Source organism: Rhagoletis zephyria, unplaced genomic scaffold (assembly GCF_001687245.7).
Source record: "Rhagoletis zephyria isolate East Lansing unplaced genomic scaffold, Rhagoletis_zephyria_1.1 Rzeph_scaffold_00210, whole genome shotgun sequence".
In the NCBI taxonomy this organism is placed as follows: Eukaryota; Metazoa; Arthropoda; class Insecta; order Diptera; family Tephritidae; genus Rhagoletis; species Rhagoletis zephyria.
Genome location: NW_016157294.1, coordinates 270051 through 285615, shown reverse-complemented (window position 1 = coordinate 285615; position 15565 = coordinate 270051). Strand labels below are relative to the sequence as shown.

At 33.5% G+C, this 15565-nt stretch overlaps 1 protein-coding gene across 3 annotated transcripts in view; it reads left to right on the top strand.

The window, feature by feature from the left end:
* The first annotated feature begins 831 nt into the window (after positions 1–831).
* Positions 832–15565, top strand: part of LOC108358130 (uncharacterized) — an 82286-nt gene continuing 67552 nt past the window's right edge. The window contains exons 1-2 of one of the 3 annotated variants that reach the window (XM_017609302.1): positions 832–875; positions 4574–4761. In XM_017609302.1, coding sequence (XP_017464791.1) covers positions 4626–4761 — 136 coding nt within the window. In that variant the 5' untranslated portion in view covers positions 832–875; positions 4574–4625. The other 2 variants (XM_017609301.1, XM_017609300.1) reach the window with 2 other exon arrangements.

Here is a 15565-nt window from a genome sequence, read left to right as displayed (position 1 = left end):
CCCCAAAAAAGGCCAATAGAGACTAAAACTCAGAAGCATAATACAATTTTCACCTTTACGTGCTGCTGGTACTTACAAATTAACACTTGTAATTACAAATGGATTCATAAAGGTATTCATTTTGAAAAATTCGGCAAAAAGCTGTGCAAATAAGACGCATCAACGAATGCATAAAAATTTTACAATTGGCATATCATAACTTCAGTTAATCGCTTTCGACGTATTTTGGAGGCAAAAACAAAGAGAAACAAAAAACGGACACAACAAACATGCCAGGTTCTTACGCAGTCAGGAAAATAAACTATTTAGTAGCTAAAACTGTAAGAGATTGCTGGTCTAAGCAGAATAGCTAAAGTAAGCAGCAACGGTCAAATATCGACAATTGTAACTGACCACCACGTGCTCTTTCTTCTCTGGCTATTTGCAAGATTAACTAAAACCAAAACATACAAACATAAATACGTTTACTCGCAGGCAGATACATATGAAATACATGCTAGCAATCAAACGGTCATTTACTAAAAGTACCGGTTCAGAAACAGCTGATCGAGCATGCCAGCTGTGCTGGGCAATGTGGAAAGCATAGTAAACAAAAAAAAAAGAGTCAGCAAAACAAAGAACCAAAACCAAAACAAAATTCAATATTCATTTTCATTCATAAAAACCGGCAACAGTTAGTGCAGAGAGAAGTTCATTCGCTCTGCACAGAGTTACAGAGTTCATTTGAGAGGCGACTAACTACTCAAACAGCGAGAGCGACAAAGCCAATTTAGTTTATGTAGTAGGCGACTTAAAACACTGTAACTTTTATGGAGTCACAAGCAGACGGAGTCTGGCGTTCGTAGAGAGCGCATGCGTTTGGAACAATTCGTTAGGTAAACCAACTAAATAGTGGGTGGTGAAACATTAAGTGATTTGCTTGTGAGACGTAATTTGCAAAGAAAGAATTATAAAGAAATATATGTGCAAAAAAAGACCAATGCAGCCACAAATGTGTTGAAGAAAGATTAGAACAACTTTGGTTTGAAAGAAAAGCTGTGAAAGTGATTGTCAACACTCTTGACTGCAAATAATCGTTTGGTTACAACAATAATAATATTGGCTTTTTCTCGCGTTTTACTGACATTTTTAGTGTTTAGCTCGAAAAGCGTGTCTTTCGTACGCTGAAGTCGTGAGCACGAAATTTGGCATTGTCGCTAAAGTGCACGCGTCTAACTGTGTTTCTTCGAGTCTAACTCAAATCTATAGTTTTATGAAGTGGGCGCAGCGGTGGTATATAACATCTCATCGTTGACTTTCATCGCCTTAACTGCTAATACGTTCGCTCTTATTGTCTCGCTCGCTGTTTTTTTTTTTGTCTATAGAAAGTTATTGTCATCTGTAGTCGAGGATTTAAAGTGTTGCTTTCGGTTGCGCAAACAAGCAAATAAATGTCCCCAGAGATAGTATACACACAAATATCTACATATTTAACAAAAAAAAGACAAAGCCACTTGAATGACAATTAAATTGTGATTAGTGTTTTTATGTTAATCTTCGAAAGCTAAGCGCTAATCGTTGTCTGTTGAACGTTGATCTTCGAAGTGTTGGAAATTTATTCATTACAAAAAAAGGTACTATTGTCGGCGGAAGTGTCTCTGTGTGTATGTGCGTGTGTGTGTGTTTGTGTGGCTTTGTTTAATAATTTTACATAACTCTTTTGCTGCATAATTTATGAAATGAACGTTTTTTTTTCGCCGGCTTATTGCAGACTTATAGCCAGACAAGTTAATTGATTTCCGTGTGCAGCAAATTTATAGGAAAAAAGCTGCTCAATAAAAAAGTCATAAAACCAATTAAGTGCGCATGAGAAAAAGTTTATGATTCAAACCAATAAGAGTATGAGTAAAGTGAAAAATTGCAGTAAAAGCGGAATTTGAAATAAAAACAAAATATTTCATATTTGCTAACGCAGAAAATGTTTTAAAAGCGCAAGAAATAATCTGCATGCATACACTCCCACGCACTTGAATAAGGGCAATGCTTTTGATTATTTTTTTTAATTTTTTTATTTACTTTTCATTATTTTTCATAATCACAAGTCTCAAACTTAAATTAATTAATATTAAAAATAATATCCTAAATATTTAAATTTTTTCTCAGAATTTTTCCAGGCATGCGATTTTGTAGCCCATTCAATTTCGGTATAACAAAAAGCAAATTTTAAGTAGCTATGAATTATTTCTGATTTTTGAAATTTTTTTTTTAGCACTCTTCCGCAATAATTGCCAATATAACGCATGCTCGCCTTTTTTATGTGGAAACTATCAAATACCCGGCGTGCTTCACTGCGTCTTAAAAGCGTTTTTTTGTTGTTACCCCCTTACGAAGTTAGAACTTCAAAAAAAAAAATAAAATACGGTTTAAGAAGCATTCTTCATGAATGTGGGTTAATGCAGTTTCGAAGGTATTTAGTAAAAATTTAATCCTATAACTCGAGTTTACATATCGCTCATTTTCTTTAAAGGTGTATTAATTCAATATTTGTCGCAAAAAATATTCAAATATCGGATATTATTTTTCCATAAGGAACGGAAATCCATTTTTTGTAATTTGAAAAAAATCGGCCTACTATACAAATACATACTACAATATTAACGAGTAGTTCTAGATGTTGTGCGAGGAAGTAAGTAAAAAAAATACTTTGAAGGCGCTGCGAATTATGTACTTGCTAGTTTAAGTTATTTCTAAATCAAAGATTTCTCAAATACTTTCCTTTAATACCCATATTGTAATATTTAACTAAATTTAAATTTTCAAATAGATGGCAACCCTCCTTAAAAATATTTTTTTAGTTTAGTATCCGTACTTTAATATTTAATTTAATTTAATAACATTTTTCAAGCATGTGAACCCTCCACAAAAATATTTTCGGCTTTCAACTTTCCTAAACCTCTAGTTTTGTACCCATATTGTTTATCTTATGATTTTAATTAAACCAAAATTTTCAAACAGGTGGCAACCTTGCACAAAAATATTTTCGGCTTTAACTCTACTTAAACCTTATTTTGACATCCATGTTGCAATATTTACTTTATCTTAGCAATTTACTTAAACTGAAAGTACTGACATACAGACAGACAAAAATTCTTAAAATTGTTAATTTGGCTTCTGTTGCTCTAATAAAATTATTCCATACTAATTTTTTTTATTTTTGTATATTAGCTAAAAAAATAGGGGAAATTAAGGAAAAAGAAAAACGCCATAAAAAAACAAGGAAAAAGCATTGTCCCTATTCAAGTGCATGGGAGTGTACAAGAGTACATGAAAATCCTTTTCAATGTGTTTTAAGCAAATTCGTGCGCACTGTGTTAATTGTATTTTAATGCGCTTTTTATTTGTATTTTAATTGATACTTGTTTGCCTCTGCCCATTCAAACATTGTTTTTCATTGCTTTTTTAATGTTATACTTTTCCAATTTGAGCTTACTTTTTTCAACGTTTTTTCTTTTTTTCTTTTTTTTGTTATTGTTTTGTTAATATTTTTGCATTCCAGTTTGCACGCGATCGCATTGAATTCAATAAGTTTATGCTCTAATAGTTTGCAAAGCCGCGAAAAGTGTCGGTTTTCATAATTTTTATACGCCATTTTCGCCTTTTTATATTTTTGATTTTTACTGCTGCTGGTTTATCGAGTTTTGTTTTTCTTATTTGTTTTTTGTTTTTTTTTTTTTTATTGGACTTCTATTCGACCGACTCTCTGAATTGCGAAACGTGTGTGCGATTTTGTAAATTTAGCTCGAATTTTGTAGGGTAGCTGCAAAACAAAAAAAAAATATGAAAATTTTGTGCAAAATAATAATATCTAAATTAAAAGCCAAAATTATACATACGCTGTAAAAAAGAACTGCAATGAAAATAAACAAAAAGTGAAACACATTCGACCACAAGACACAGCAATAAAACCAACTTTTCCTGCTCGTAATTATCGGTTAGCCAACAGTAGCCGCTGTACAGCTTGCTGTCTGCTACCTTAATTTTTTGTTTTTTTTTTTCATTTTTTCCTCATGCTATACCGCCAATCAGTGGCATGAAAGTGCGTTGGCCGCAACACTGACCCCACACACGCCAAATCCAAATCGCTTACTGGCATTAACACTCAGACACACACCAGCAAACAAACAAATGTACACAACGCAAACAGCATCAACTAGCCACAACGGGCCGAGCGCCAGCTGCCACGAAGCTATGAAAAACTTGCTAACCGTTTGAATCAACAAAAAAAAAAACAAAAAACATTAAAAACTCAACGTCACGACAGCGTGAATTTTTGTTTCTTAAACTTTTTTTCTGCTGTGTCACGAAAGTGAAATTTTTGTGCTTTTCACTGTCGCCACGCCATGGCTTTGTTGTTTTTTTTTTGCTGCATCTTACACATAATCCGTGTGTACAGTTAACTGTTTATTCATATGCATATCACTTTTATTTCTTTAGCGCTAGTGACCAATAATTTTTATTTAAATTTTTACAAAAAAAAAAACAGAGAATACGGTAATCAAAAACAAACAAAAAGAAACCAAAACAAATTGTATAGATTTTATCTTCGTTGTAAGCTTTAACTCTGCTGTCACTTTTAAATCAACGAAATGGCATTTCAAAGACAACACTTGGCCATTGGCATCTGTTTGCTTTTGCTGCACTCTGCTGTGGCTGTTGCTTCCGCAAAAGCTGATGCAAAGGAAGCGGTTGCCGCAAAGGAGATACAAGACAACAAAAAGAAAGGTGAGTCTGTTGAAAAGTAATTATAGCTAATTTTTTTTTATAACGGTATAATTTGATTAATGTATGAAAATTGGTTAGTATAAGTATGTAGTTGTCTACGCCAGCGGACCCAAAAACCGGTTTAGAAAGTGGCTGAATTTTAATTTGTAAGTTAGTTAGAAGTGTGTTAACTTTGAAAGCATAATTCTAGCATTTAGAAGGCTCGTAACAAGGCATTTTTTCACTAACTCGGATGCAATTTTTCAAACAGGTGGCAATCTTAATTAAAGTTTGCTTACTAGTGACATTAAAGTCTTGACACTCCCTTAACTTCCTAACAAAAGGTTGCACACACACACGCACCCAAACACGAAGGGAGTCGATTTTGTCAAAGAAAACTGTTTTCTGAGCAAACCTTTTATTATTGAATCCTGTTTTTAAGCCACCTTAATGTGACACCCTTATTGCAACACTTCGTTTTACGTTATCAATTTAATTTAAAAAAAAAATTCTAATGATGGCAACACTCTTCAAAAATATTTTACGAATTTAGCTTTCTGTTACTCATGTTGTAATATGTTACTTATCTTATTAATTTAATCGAATTGAAATTTTGAAACACATGGCAACCCACTTCAAAAATATTTTCCTTTGAGCTAAATATTTTTTTTTGGTTAAACAGTTAAATTAATCGAAAATTTTCAAACACGCGACAACCGTCTATTTTTTTTTTGTTGGTCAGTTTGCAAAATTTCAAAATTTTTTATAAAAAAATTTATTTTTTTCAAAACAATTGAATTTTTTACCAACTTCTCATATACTTAGAAAAAACATCAGATAGCAGTATATGCGCTAAACATTCAAATTTATTTTCGTGAAAAAAAGTTACTGTACGTGTACTTTTGATTCACGTAGAGCCTTTTACCAAAAAAATTTACCAAGTTTAAAAAATATAATACAAATGAACTGAAAAGCAAAAAATAAAATTTTCAAACTTAAGTATCAAATCAAGAATTACCAAATTATTTTTGCGATGTTTTTGTATTAGGATTGCACTTTTCGCAATAGCAGTAACAGCAACTGCTATGAACTGTGACTGTGATAAAGCAACTGTCGCAGCTACGTATCCAGAAACTGCAACTGTGAATTATTTAAGCCCTTAGTTCAAAGATTTCTAATCTCCACCATTCCTGTCACTGTTTTTGTCTAATTCACGGTTTAAATCACTGTGACTGCGAAGTAACAGTAACTAATAACGTTGTTCCACAAAATCCACGAGATCACCCAACTCTACAAGACATTTCCGTAGGAATTCACATAGCATTAGACACAGAAAGATACAAAAGTTGACTTGAACTGTCGATATACCTTGCTTTTGGATATTTTTTCTTGATCCTTGTTTGAACTCTACCCATATCACCAGCTATATTTGCTGCTTCATCATATCCTTGTCCAACAAGCTTAGTCATATCAATATTAAGCCCTGCTCATCACTGTAATATGGGATTTATATGATTTTCGGAAGTCTGACTATGGATAGGGAAACTGCACAAAGAAAAATAAATATAAGCGAATAAAAAAAATAAATCAACTGCTCCAGTAACACAACCTTGTGTAAATTCACCTATATTATATTCAGGCACAAGCGCAGTTCCCACTGTTTTTAAGTTGAAATTTTTATGTGAATTTTGAGTTCTATATTTCAAAGGGTATGTTTTACAGGTATTGATCACAATGAAACTAAAGCCAGAAGAAGCGTTAAATTTGAATTTTTATTTTTTCGGTGAAAATTTCCCGCTGTTATGTGGTTTTCCTTTTCATTAAAAATGTCAGCTCCCCATATCTTCAATTTACTGAAGAAGATAATGGTTATTTTTTGCAACATATATAGTATGTATGTAAATAAGGGTGGTAAAAAAATAAATGGTAAAAATGTAAACGTATTTATTTTTTTTTGTTTGAAAAAAGTGATATTTAGAACGGCCTCAAAGCTCATGTATTATTCCATCTATTTTGTATGGGGAAAAACCAATTTTCATAGAAATGGTATAGAATTTTTAAAAATCAATATTTTTTGATACTTGAAAATCAATATACATATCTCTTAAGAAGACTTCCAATTGTTTATTAAACCATTTTTTAAAGTAAACTATTTTTTATAGGTTCCGGAAAAACCCCAAAAATCCTTTGTATTACAAAATGGTGAAATAAACTAATGGGTATTATTAACGGAAGTCTCCCGAACTGAAACCGAGTTCGAAAAATATCGATTTTCAAGAATTATATACCATTTCTACGAAAAAGCCCTTTGAGGCTTTGAGGCAGTTTAAAAATAAAATTTTGTTAAAAAAATACGGGTGTTCATTTTCCATTTAGAAAAATCCTAGGGGGCGAAAGCTTAACATCTTAAACTTTTTTTTTTTACCACCCTACTGTACATGCCAAATATTGATTATTCCAAAGTGAGCGATCGTAATATCTCAGAACACATGTCTACTTCGTACTTTTTTTCTTTTTGCTAACGTAATCATAAAAAATTGTATCAATAAAATTTTAATTATTCTCCCATTTGCTTAAATTATCGAGCGTTAATGACAAAATAGCTACATAATTACATACAGTGCCGGACAAAAGTATTGGCACAGAGAATTTTTCGCAAAGTATGCAAAGTTTTTTATTCTAATTTATATTCAATATCTTTTATTAAAAATATATTTCGTACTTCACCAAAAAAACAAAATCTCTAAACTTTGTGCAAAACTCAGGAAAATTCAATAAATTTGCATACTAATTTGTAACTTTCTATTCAGAAAAATTCTATTTTAGAAAAATTCTAGGTATGCAGTTTTATAGCCCTATCAATTTTAGTATAACAAAGTGTAAGTTTGAAGTATCTAAAAAATCGCGTTGATTTTTGACAATTTTTTTATTGGAAGGTGTTGCTCATTTTCTTCATAAAAAAAAAAATATTGTCGAACATACTTTGTATGGTAGAACCTGAGTGAAAAAAAATTGCCAATAATCAACGCGATTTTTTAGCAACTAAAAGCTTGCACTTTGTTATACTAAAATCAGATGGGCTATAAAACTGCATACTAGGATTTTTTTAAATCTGAATAGAAAGATGCAAATTAGTATGCATTGAATTTTCCCGAGCTCTGCACAAAGTTTAGAGATTTAGTTTTTATGTTTTTTGGTGCAGGAAGAACTATGTTTTTATAAAAAATTATCGAAAATACATTAGATTAAAAAACTTTGCAAATATTACGAAAAATTGTCTGTGCCAATACTTTTGTCCGGCACTGTAAATATAAAATGTAAATACATTCAAATGCATACTTATGTATGTATGTATTGATGGAGAAAGTGACAAAGCGATTAACGAATGTGAGGCGCCAGAAATATGCAAAAATGCACCATTTACATATTTGATAAAAAAAACTCAATCTTTTTCATGTAAACGTTTGTTGCAAATGAAAATATCGATTAGGAGATAAATATGAAATAGAGAAAGTAACGAAGTAGCCTCAGACGCCAAAAGTGTACTTTACATATGTATGTATATGCAATGTTATGTCTGCCTCTACATACTTATGCATTCAAGTGATTGCGAGGGAATTTAAGGAAAGAAAACAAGTTTGTTATCTTAAATATGTACGATTGCATGATTTCTTGATATTTTTGTTTTGCCTGCAGTTTAAATGCAATGCACTGAAACTGTATTTTGTTGATTTTTGTTTACGCCTTTTACTTTCTTATTTCCTTTCCACATTATCTTACGCGCTTGTGGCGGATGCATTACCACGCACTGCCCATTTTCACCGACAGCTGGCAATTAAAGCCTATTTATTGTGCAGCATGCTACCTACCACACATAAAAGTATAAAATTGTGCATGTGTGTATGTATGTGTTGGTTGGATCGTGGCAAGTAACTGCTTTTAGTGCTCATTTGCTTACATTAATGTGGTTTTTGGAGCGATGGGGTGCTCAAAAATATGCATAATCTCTTACACTGAATGGCATTTAAAAAAAAATTTATTTGTTAAATGTATTTATTAACCTTGTAATCGTGAATTTTAAATGATTTAAATAAATTATTTTAATAGGAGACCAAATGATCCAGGAAAATAAAATAATGGTAGATACTTTTCGTGGTGAAAAAAGATTTGTAGACTAAAAAAAAGGCCACTAAATTTTCAACTGGCTCTGAGAAGAATATAGAGGAAGAGGTAATTGCATTGCATTTTTGCTCTGTAAAATGTAAAAGAACTCACCAAGTTATAGTTCTAAATTAGTAACATAATATGAGACTGACCCTCTGAATATCTTCATAAACTCTGTTTCTTTTTTAAAGCCTTCTAAACCTTTTAACGTTATAACGTCGTGCGATTTTAAACTCGGTGGGCAAACGCACTATAATGCTGAAAAGGAGAGCCTCGTGAAACTATCGCTTGAGACTCTATCCCCTCCAATCGGATTCACACATCCATACACGGACGCCGCTGGCACGAACTTACGCTACATGATTTCCTGAAGAGGATCGAAGAACTAGCCGAGGGCTACCACATCCCAGACCATGCGAACACACGCGAGATCTCTCGAGGCATCTGAAGCTCTTCCACAGCAGTGTGTGGTGGTTAAAATACGACGATGGTATTCACGAAGAGAGATCTAAGAAAGGCGGATATACATATCTCTGTTAACGTCGTATATGACATGTCTGTACAGCGTTGGGTTCAGTGGTTATTGTACGTAGTCCTGGATCTCGTTCTTTAGTCAACGAAGATGCCTCCACGCGTACCCAGATGGAAGTGCTGCCTCTAATAAGTCGATAACAGTTTATAACTTGGCAACAAATTGGCTTGCATATTGTCAACAATATTTCTGTTGCTTTGCACGAAGTGCTGCTGGTGAAAGCAACTTGAGAACTTTGTTGCGGTTCTGCAATTTGTAAGAAATTGTGGTTGCGTTTGCTGTTTACAGTCGGTATTAGTACACCATCCATGCTAGTGCTCAACTCCAGCCTAAACTATTTCATCTAGGTGGTAAAAATAGTTTCTGCGGATGTCATGGTGGAGAGAGTTAGTTTTTTGCGCAGAAGAAGCGAGATAACTCGCCGTAATAGTCGTTTGTTCTCGAGTCTAAGTCATTACAGTGCGAGCCTGGATATGTACAAATTATACAGAAGCGGGAAGAGAGAACACACCTATGAAACCTATGGTTTATTTTTTTGGGTGCAGATGTTCGATATCAGAAAGTTACTGATGATTTTCGACCACTCAAATTGCCCAAAATTATCAAAAAACCATACCAAAGTATTGGAACAGCTTTTTGACCTCCCCACATTACTTATCACATTCATTGAGCGAAATTGGGGAATGCAAGTGATTGCTTTTTGAAAAGTGCGTTAAATATGCTCACCAGGGATGCCGTTTGGATCTAAATAGATCCAATTGGATACATTTTTAGACGAATTTTTGCGGGATACTTTTTTTCCGGTCAGTATAGAAGTGGATACTTTTTTAAATAGGCCAAAATTGTATATTTCCTATAAAGTTTTTTTTGTTCAAAAATCGATTTTCATTAAAGATGGTAGAAAGCATTACGTTTTCTAAACGTATAAAGAATCACTACTTAAGCGTGAAATTATAGAATTTTATTTTTTGTGAACGAAGCAATGACCATATGAAGAGATCTCACCAAAATAGGTATAACCGCAATTTCTTTAATTAGCTTAAAAGGATGCTTTAAGCAAGATCTTAATATACATACATATCGTCGTTTAAAGTACAAAACCGCAACAAAATGCAAAACCGCGTATGTGACGTTGCATAAATTATTTTCTAGAGAGTAAAAACACTTATATTTCAAAATGGTTCCCTTTTTTATAAAGCAATCGCATTTCTGGCTAGTATATTTCAGGACGAAGTCAAGAGCTTGTGTGAGCAAATCTAATTTTTGGCAGCAAATGTCAGTTACGCGGTTTTGCAGAATGACGATACGCGGTTTTGTACTTCAAACGACAATATATGTAAAGTAAATTATACTCTTTCTGTAGTTATCTCTTTCATATCATATATTTTCATTTGTAAATTTAAAAAACAAGAAGATTTCAATGTAGTTTAAAAAACTATATTTGATTTATTTAAACAAACTTTTATGAATTTTACTGAAAAGACTTTAAATACACTCTAAAAAATTTTGTTTATTTGCGCATATTGAGAGAGGTAACCAGTTTCCTCTTTTAATGTATGCAAATTTGCATGCGGTGTAATAAAATTAATCATTACCTGTTTACTTTTACATAACGAATTTGTCGGAAGAGCAAAATTTCACATAAAATGTTTAAAATAAAGTAATGTTTATTATTAGTAGGAAATGTATTTGTAGTTTGAAAATTTTTGCAATTTTAAACATTCTACATATGTGTATTTATGTGTATATTTTAAAGATCTCAAGTTCAAAATCAAATACTGAACATCCTATACGTATATTTATACAGATTTTTGTTGAAAAATAGATACTTTTCAGTATTAGTTTTACATGCTCTTTTTAGAGTGTACTTCCTATTTATTATATTTACTTTGCAAAATACCTATGCACAAAAAATGTACTTTATAAATTGAAATTACAAATGTTTGATTTTATGCACATGTATTCCAAGTCCTTAGCATGGGTTAAATTATGTCTTTTTCATGAAAATGTTTGGTTTTCTTAAAAGTTATGAGATGTATATGTAAAAAAGAAAATTGGATACATTCGGATACATTTTTGGCTTGGTCAGGGATACATTTTCTTGAGACGGCGCGGAAACACTGATGCTCACTTAAATACACTCAGACACTCGGAAATTGCCCATCACCTTTCTCGTTTCACTTTCATGCTGCTGATCTGACTGCAGCCAACTTGTAGCGCTGCAGTTAGAGAATTCAAAATTATATAAGTAAATAATATGCAGGCTGTCTTCTCTCGCTTGATTTCGTAATTAAAAATGCATTTTCCAATTCAACAAAATAGCATTAAATATTTTAACTACCCTTTAATAACGATATCAAATCATTTAAAATGCAATTCCTTCACCAAAGTGTTTTGCTTATGGGCTGACGGGTAATAAGGAAGACAAAATATGTTTGCTTTTGCGCCAAGCTGGTAATAAAAAGCTAAAACGTTTGTCGGTTTTTGAATTGCTAAGATGTTGATCGCCTACCCAACGCTGGGCTATCTGCTATTAGTTTAAAACATGCTGCGGCTGCCCTATCGCTCGCGCCGCAGCCACTAGTATTTTAGCAGCGTTGTGTCATCGTGTTAATATGTCAATGTGTTGGGAAGTCTTCGGTGAAGCGCCACTGTTTGGGCTTCTGTGTTTTTTTTTTGTTAATCTTTATCAAAGTACTCCTCCAGCCCAGTAAACTATAAAGTAAATTTTATTTCAGATTTACTGACTTACTGAACTTTCACTGCATGGAATAGTGGCACAACATTTGCAGACAATAGAAATTGTATTTGTTTTTTTTTTTTTTGTTTAAAGGCAAAGAAAAAAATTTAAGCGATTACACATGCAAACTGTTTTGTAATCAAAACAATATGCAATAAAGCAAGAAGAAAGAAAACAATTGCATTTGGGCACTTCACTTCAACTCGCTCACACGCTTGAGCTACGTAACACATAAAAAAAAGAAGAAGAAGACTTCACATAGAAAAGCGAGGCATGTGAAGATTCACCAGTGTAATGCATACTATTTTATATGTATATGTAGATATGTAAATGCGCAATTGCTGCCTAAAACTTAGTTTTGCAATATACCTCACGGAAATTTATTGCAATTTGTTTTTCCAAAAATGATTCAGCATTTTTTTCTACACTTTTCCCACCACAAAATTTCAATTATTTGCTGAAAGCGAAAAAAATCAACTTAACAGTTTTGATGTAAACGTAAAAAATACTTTAAAAAAAGTAAAATGCATCAAACAAAAGACTTAAGCAACGAACTTGTGCAGCCGCACAAAAGGGCAATATTAATTATAGGTTAAAAGCTTTGACCCACATTGTACGCTTCGGACACTTATGTTTATAGAAGCGCAAGCGTACTGCATGTCAGACAGACAGACAGACAGAAATCAGCCACTACAACCTGTAAGCCATGCATACGCCGTCGGACATGCAGCCGCACAATCAAGCAACAGTGGGCCCTACTTCATAGAAGAATATCACATTCAATTGGGCGCTAAATGCCAACACTCAGCCATTAACCCTACAAAGCCACTAACTGAAAAGCGAGCGCGGAGATAAGAGCATTGGAAAATATTGCACCAGTATTAAAATTCAATAACGTTTCCACGGCAAAAATATTTAGGCGATAGTTCAAAAAGTTAATTGCAATGGCCCTGCTGTGGCGCGCGGCATTGCAGCAAGCGCTTGCAGCAGATTTTTTTCTTTTGCGTATTTCTTTTTCTGGTTTTGGGTTTTTAAGGCAATTTAAATTGTTTTCTGCCTTTTTGCTATTCGCAGGTTTAGTTTTTGTATACGACCACAGAGTTGATAAATTTTAGCCACAAATAATTAAAAATTATGAAAATCATAATTGTAGATAATTTGTGGAAAGAAAATATTTGCAATCACCGGCGCTACACTCGGCCACCACTTACCGCAATGGCGATGTTTGTAGTGGCGTGAAAGGCAGTGCGAGCTGGCAATGTTTTGCAACCACTTTTGACTGGCCAGTTATTTTTTTTTTATATATTTTATTTTATTTATTTTAACTTTATTTGAAACTATTAATTTATTATTTCATGCGAGGCCGTTTTGGTATTTTCATTGGAAGGCATTTCTACGTGGCGGGTCCCAGGCCCAGCGCACAACCTTTACTGGGACAATGGCTTTTCAACCGGGTACACGTTTATATAGCAAGCCGATTGCAGCTGCACCTCCATTTGAACAGACGCTGCAGACTTCAGTGAGCTCTCAAACCGAATAAGTCGGATTGGCCCCACCGAATCTCCCTCTCTTACTCCCGCTACCCAGGGCTCCACTCGGGTTGGCTATCGCATCTCAACACATGAGTTGCTCACGTTGCCCATAATACGCGAACTAGTAAAAAATTGTCTAGTCATTAAAAAGGATAGCCTATTTTTTGTCTAGTGTAGATAAGTAGGGCAACTACTCGGGAATCATTTTTTCATTGGTCTTGTAAGAGTTAAGTTGGAAATGGAATTGAAGAACTGTAAAATTATATGTGCTTAGGGTGCCAACCGATATCGACATAGCCTGGAGGTCATATGCGTTTGATGGCAAAGTATTCTGATGCAATCGATAGTGATGTCAAGGATCCTCGATCACATATTTCAGTGGCATTACATTCGTAATCATCCAAACTGCTGCTTCTATTATGACAGCTACCTCCACTCGGACAGCAATGGAGTGCTTGGGTGAACAAAGTTTAAGGTTTATGAAGGATTCCTCTATAAACTCTTCCATACATCTCAGATCTATTCGTAAATAATATCCTTGGGTAAATGTGAGTGGTCAAGAATCCAGTCGGAAATTCCGGAATGGCCGCAGTAAGAAAGAAAATAGCCAAAGCCTTGCAGTCTCACCGAAGTGCGTAGAGCAACAGCAGATTTTCCCGTAACAGCGTGTGATAAAAACCAAAACTTTTTAAAACACACACAACAATCAATATACTCACGAAACTATGGGCCAAATATAGTAAAATTGCTTTTTCAATTTTCCCCTCTGACGTTAGGATCTTTTTGGAAGGACTTTTAAATTTCAAAGACATGCAATGTAGAATTACAATGTGGGTACCAAATGAAAAAAATATTCTGTAGAACTTAAAGCCGTTAAATTTTTTTGTTTACAATTGCGAATAAGTATTGAAAGTGCACTTTTAATTAATTTAATTTTTGAAGGAAATAAAGTTAGGTGGACGGAATTCGAGGATGTGGTCGTGTGTATATTAGTTCTCATCATACAATTTTTTCTAAAACAAATATTGAAAGTTTTTAAAAATATTTAAGGACAAAGTTTTAAAAGAACATTTTCCATACCCATTCGTCCTTATGCACCAAAAAATTAAGTAATAATTCTTCGAAATTTTCTCTTTGGTTTTATACCCACACGGTGCACGCATGGAAGGTATCAAAGAGAAAATATTTCCATATTTTTACAGAATACATATCTTGGAAGCCACATAACTCAAAAACTCTAGTAATAAAAGCATTTTTCAGCCTCTTACGCCTGCGCAACTTTCACACACCTTTGTCTGCTTTTGTCTAGAATGCAAATTTCTGTTTCCCAGCGTACATCAATAGCTTAAGAATTTTATGGCGTGNTAGTTCTCATCATACAATTTTTTCTAAAACAAATATTGAAAGTTTTTAAAAATATTTAAGGACAAAGTTTTAAAAGAACATTTTCCATACCCATTCGTCCTTATGCACCAAAAAATTAAGTAATAATTCTTCGAAATTTTCTCTTTGGTTTTATACCCACACGGTGCACGCATGGAAGGTATCAAAGAGAAAATATTTCCATATTTTTACAGAATACATATCTTGGAAGCCACATAACTCAAAAACTCTAGTAATAAAAGCATTTTTCAGCCTCTTACGCCTGCGCAACTTTCACACACCTTTGTCTGCTTTTGTCTAGAATGCAAATTTCTGTTTCCCAGCGTACATCAATAGCTTAAGAATTTTATGGCGTGGGAGGAAACAAAAGTTCAAATGTGCGCGCATATTTATAAAAAAAAAAAAAAGTTATACTCATTGAGCACGCCATGTGCAGCAGCAAAATGAGTGACAACAATAGTAGACAATTGTCAG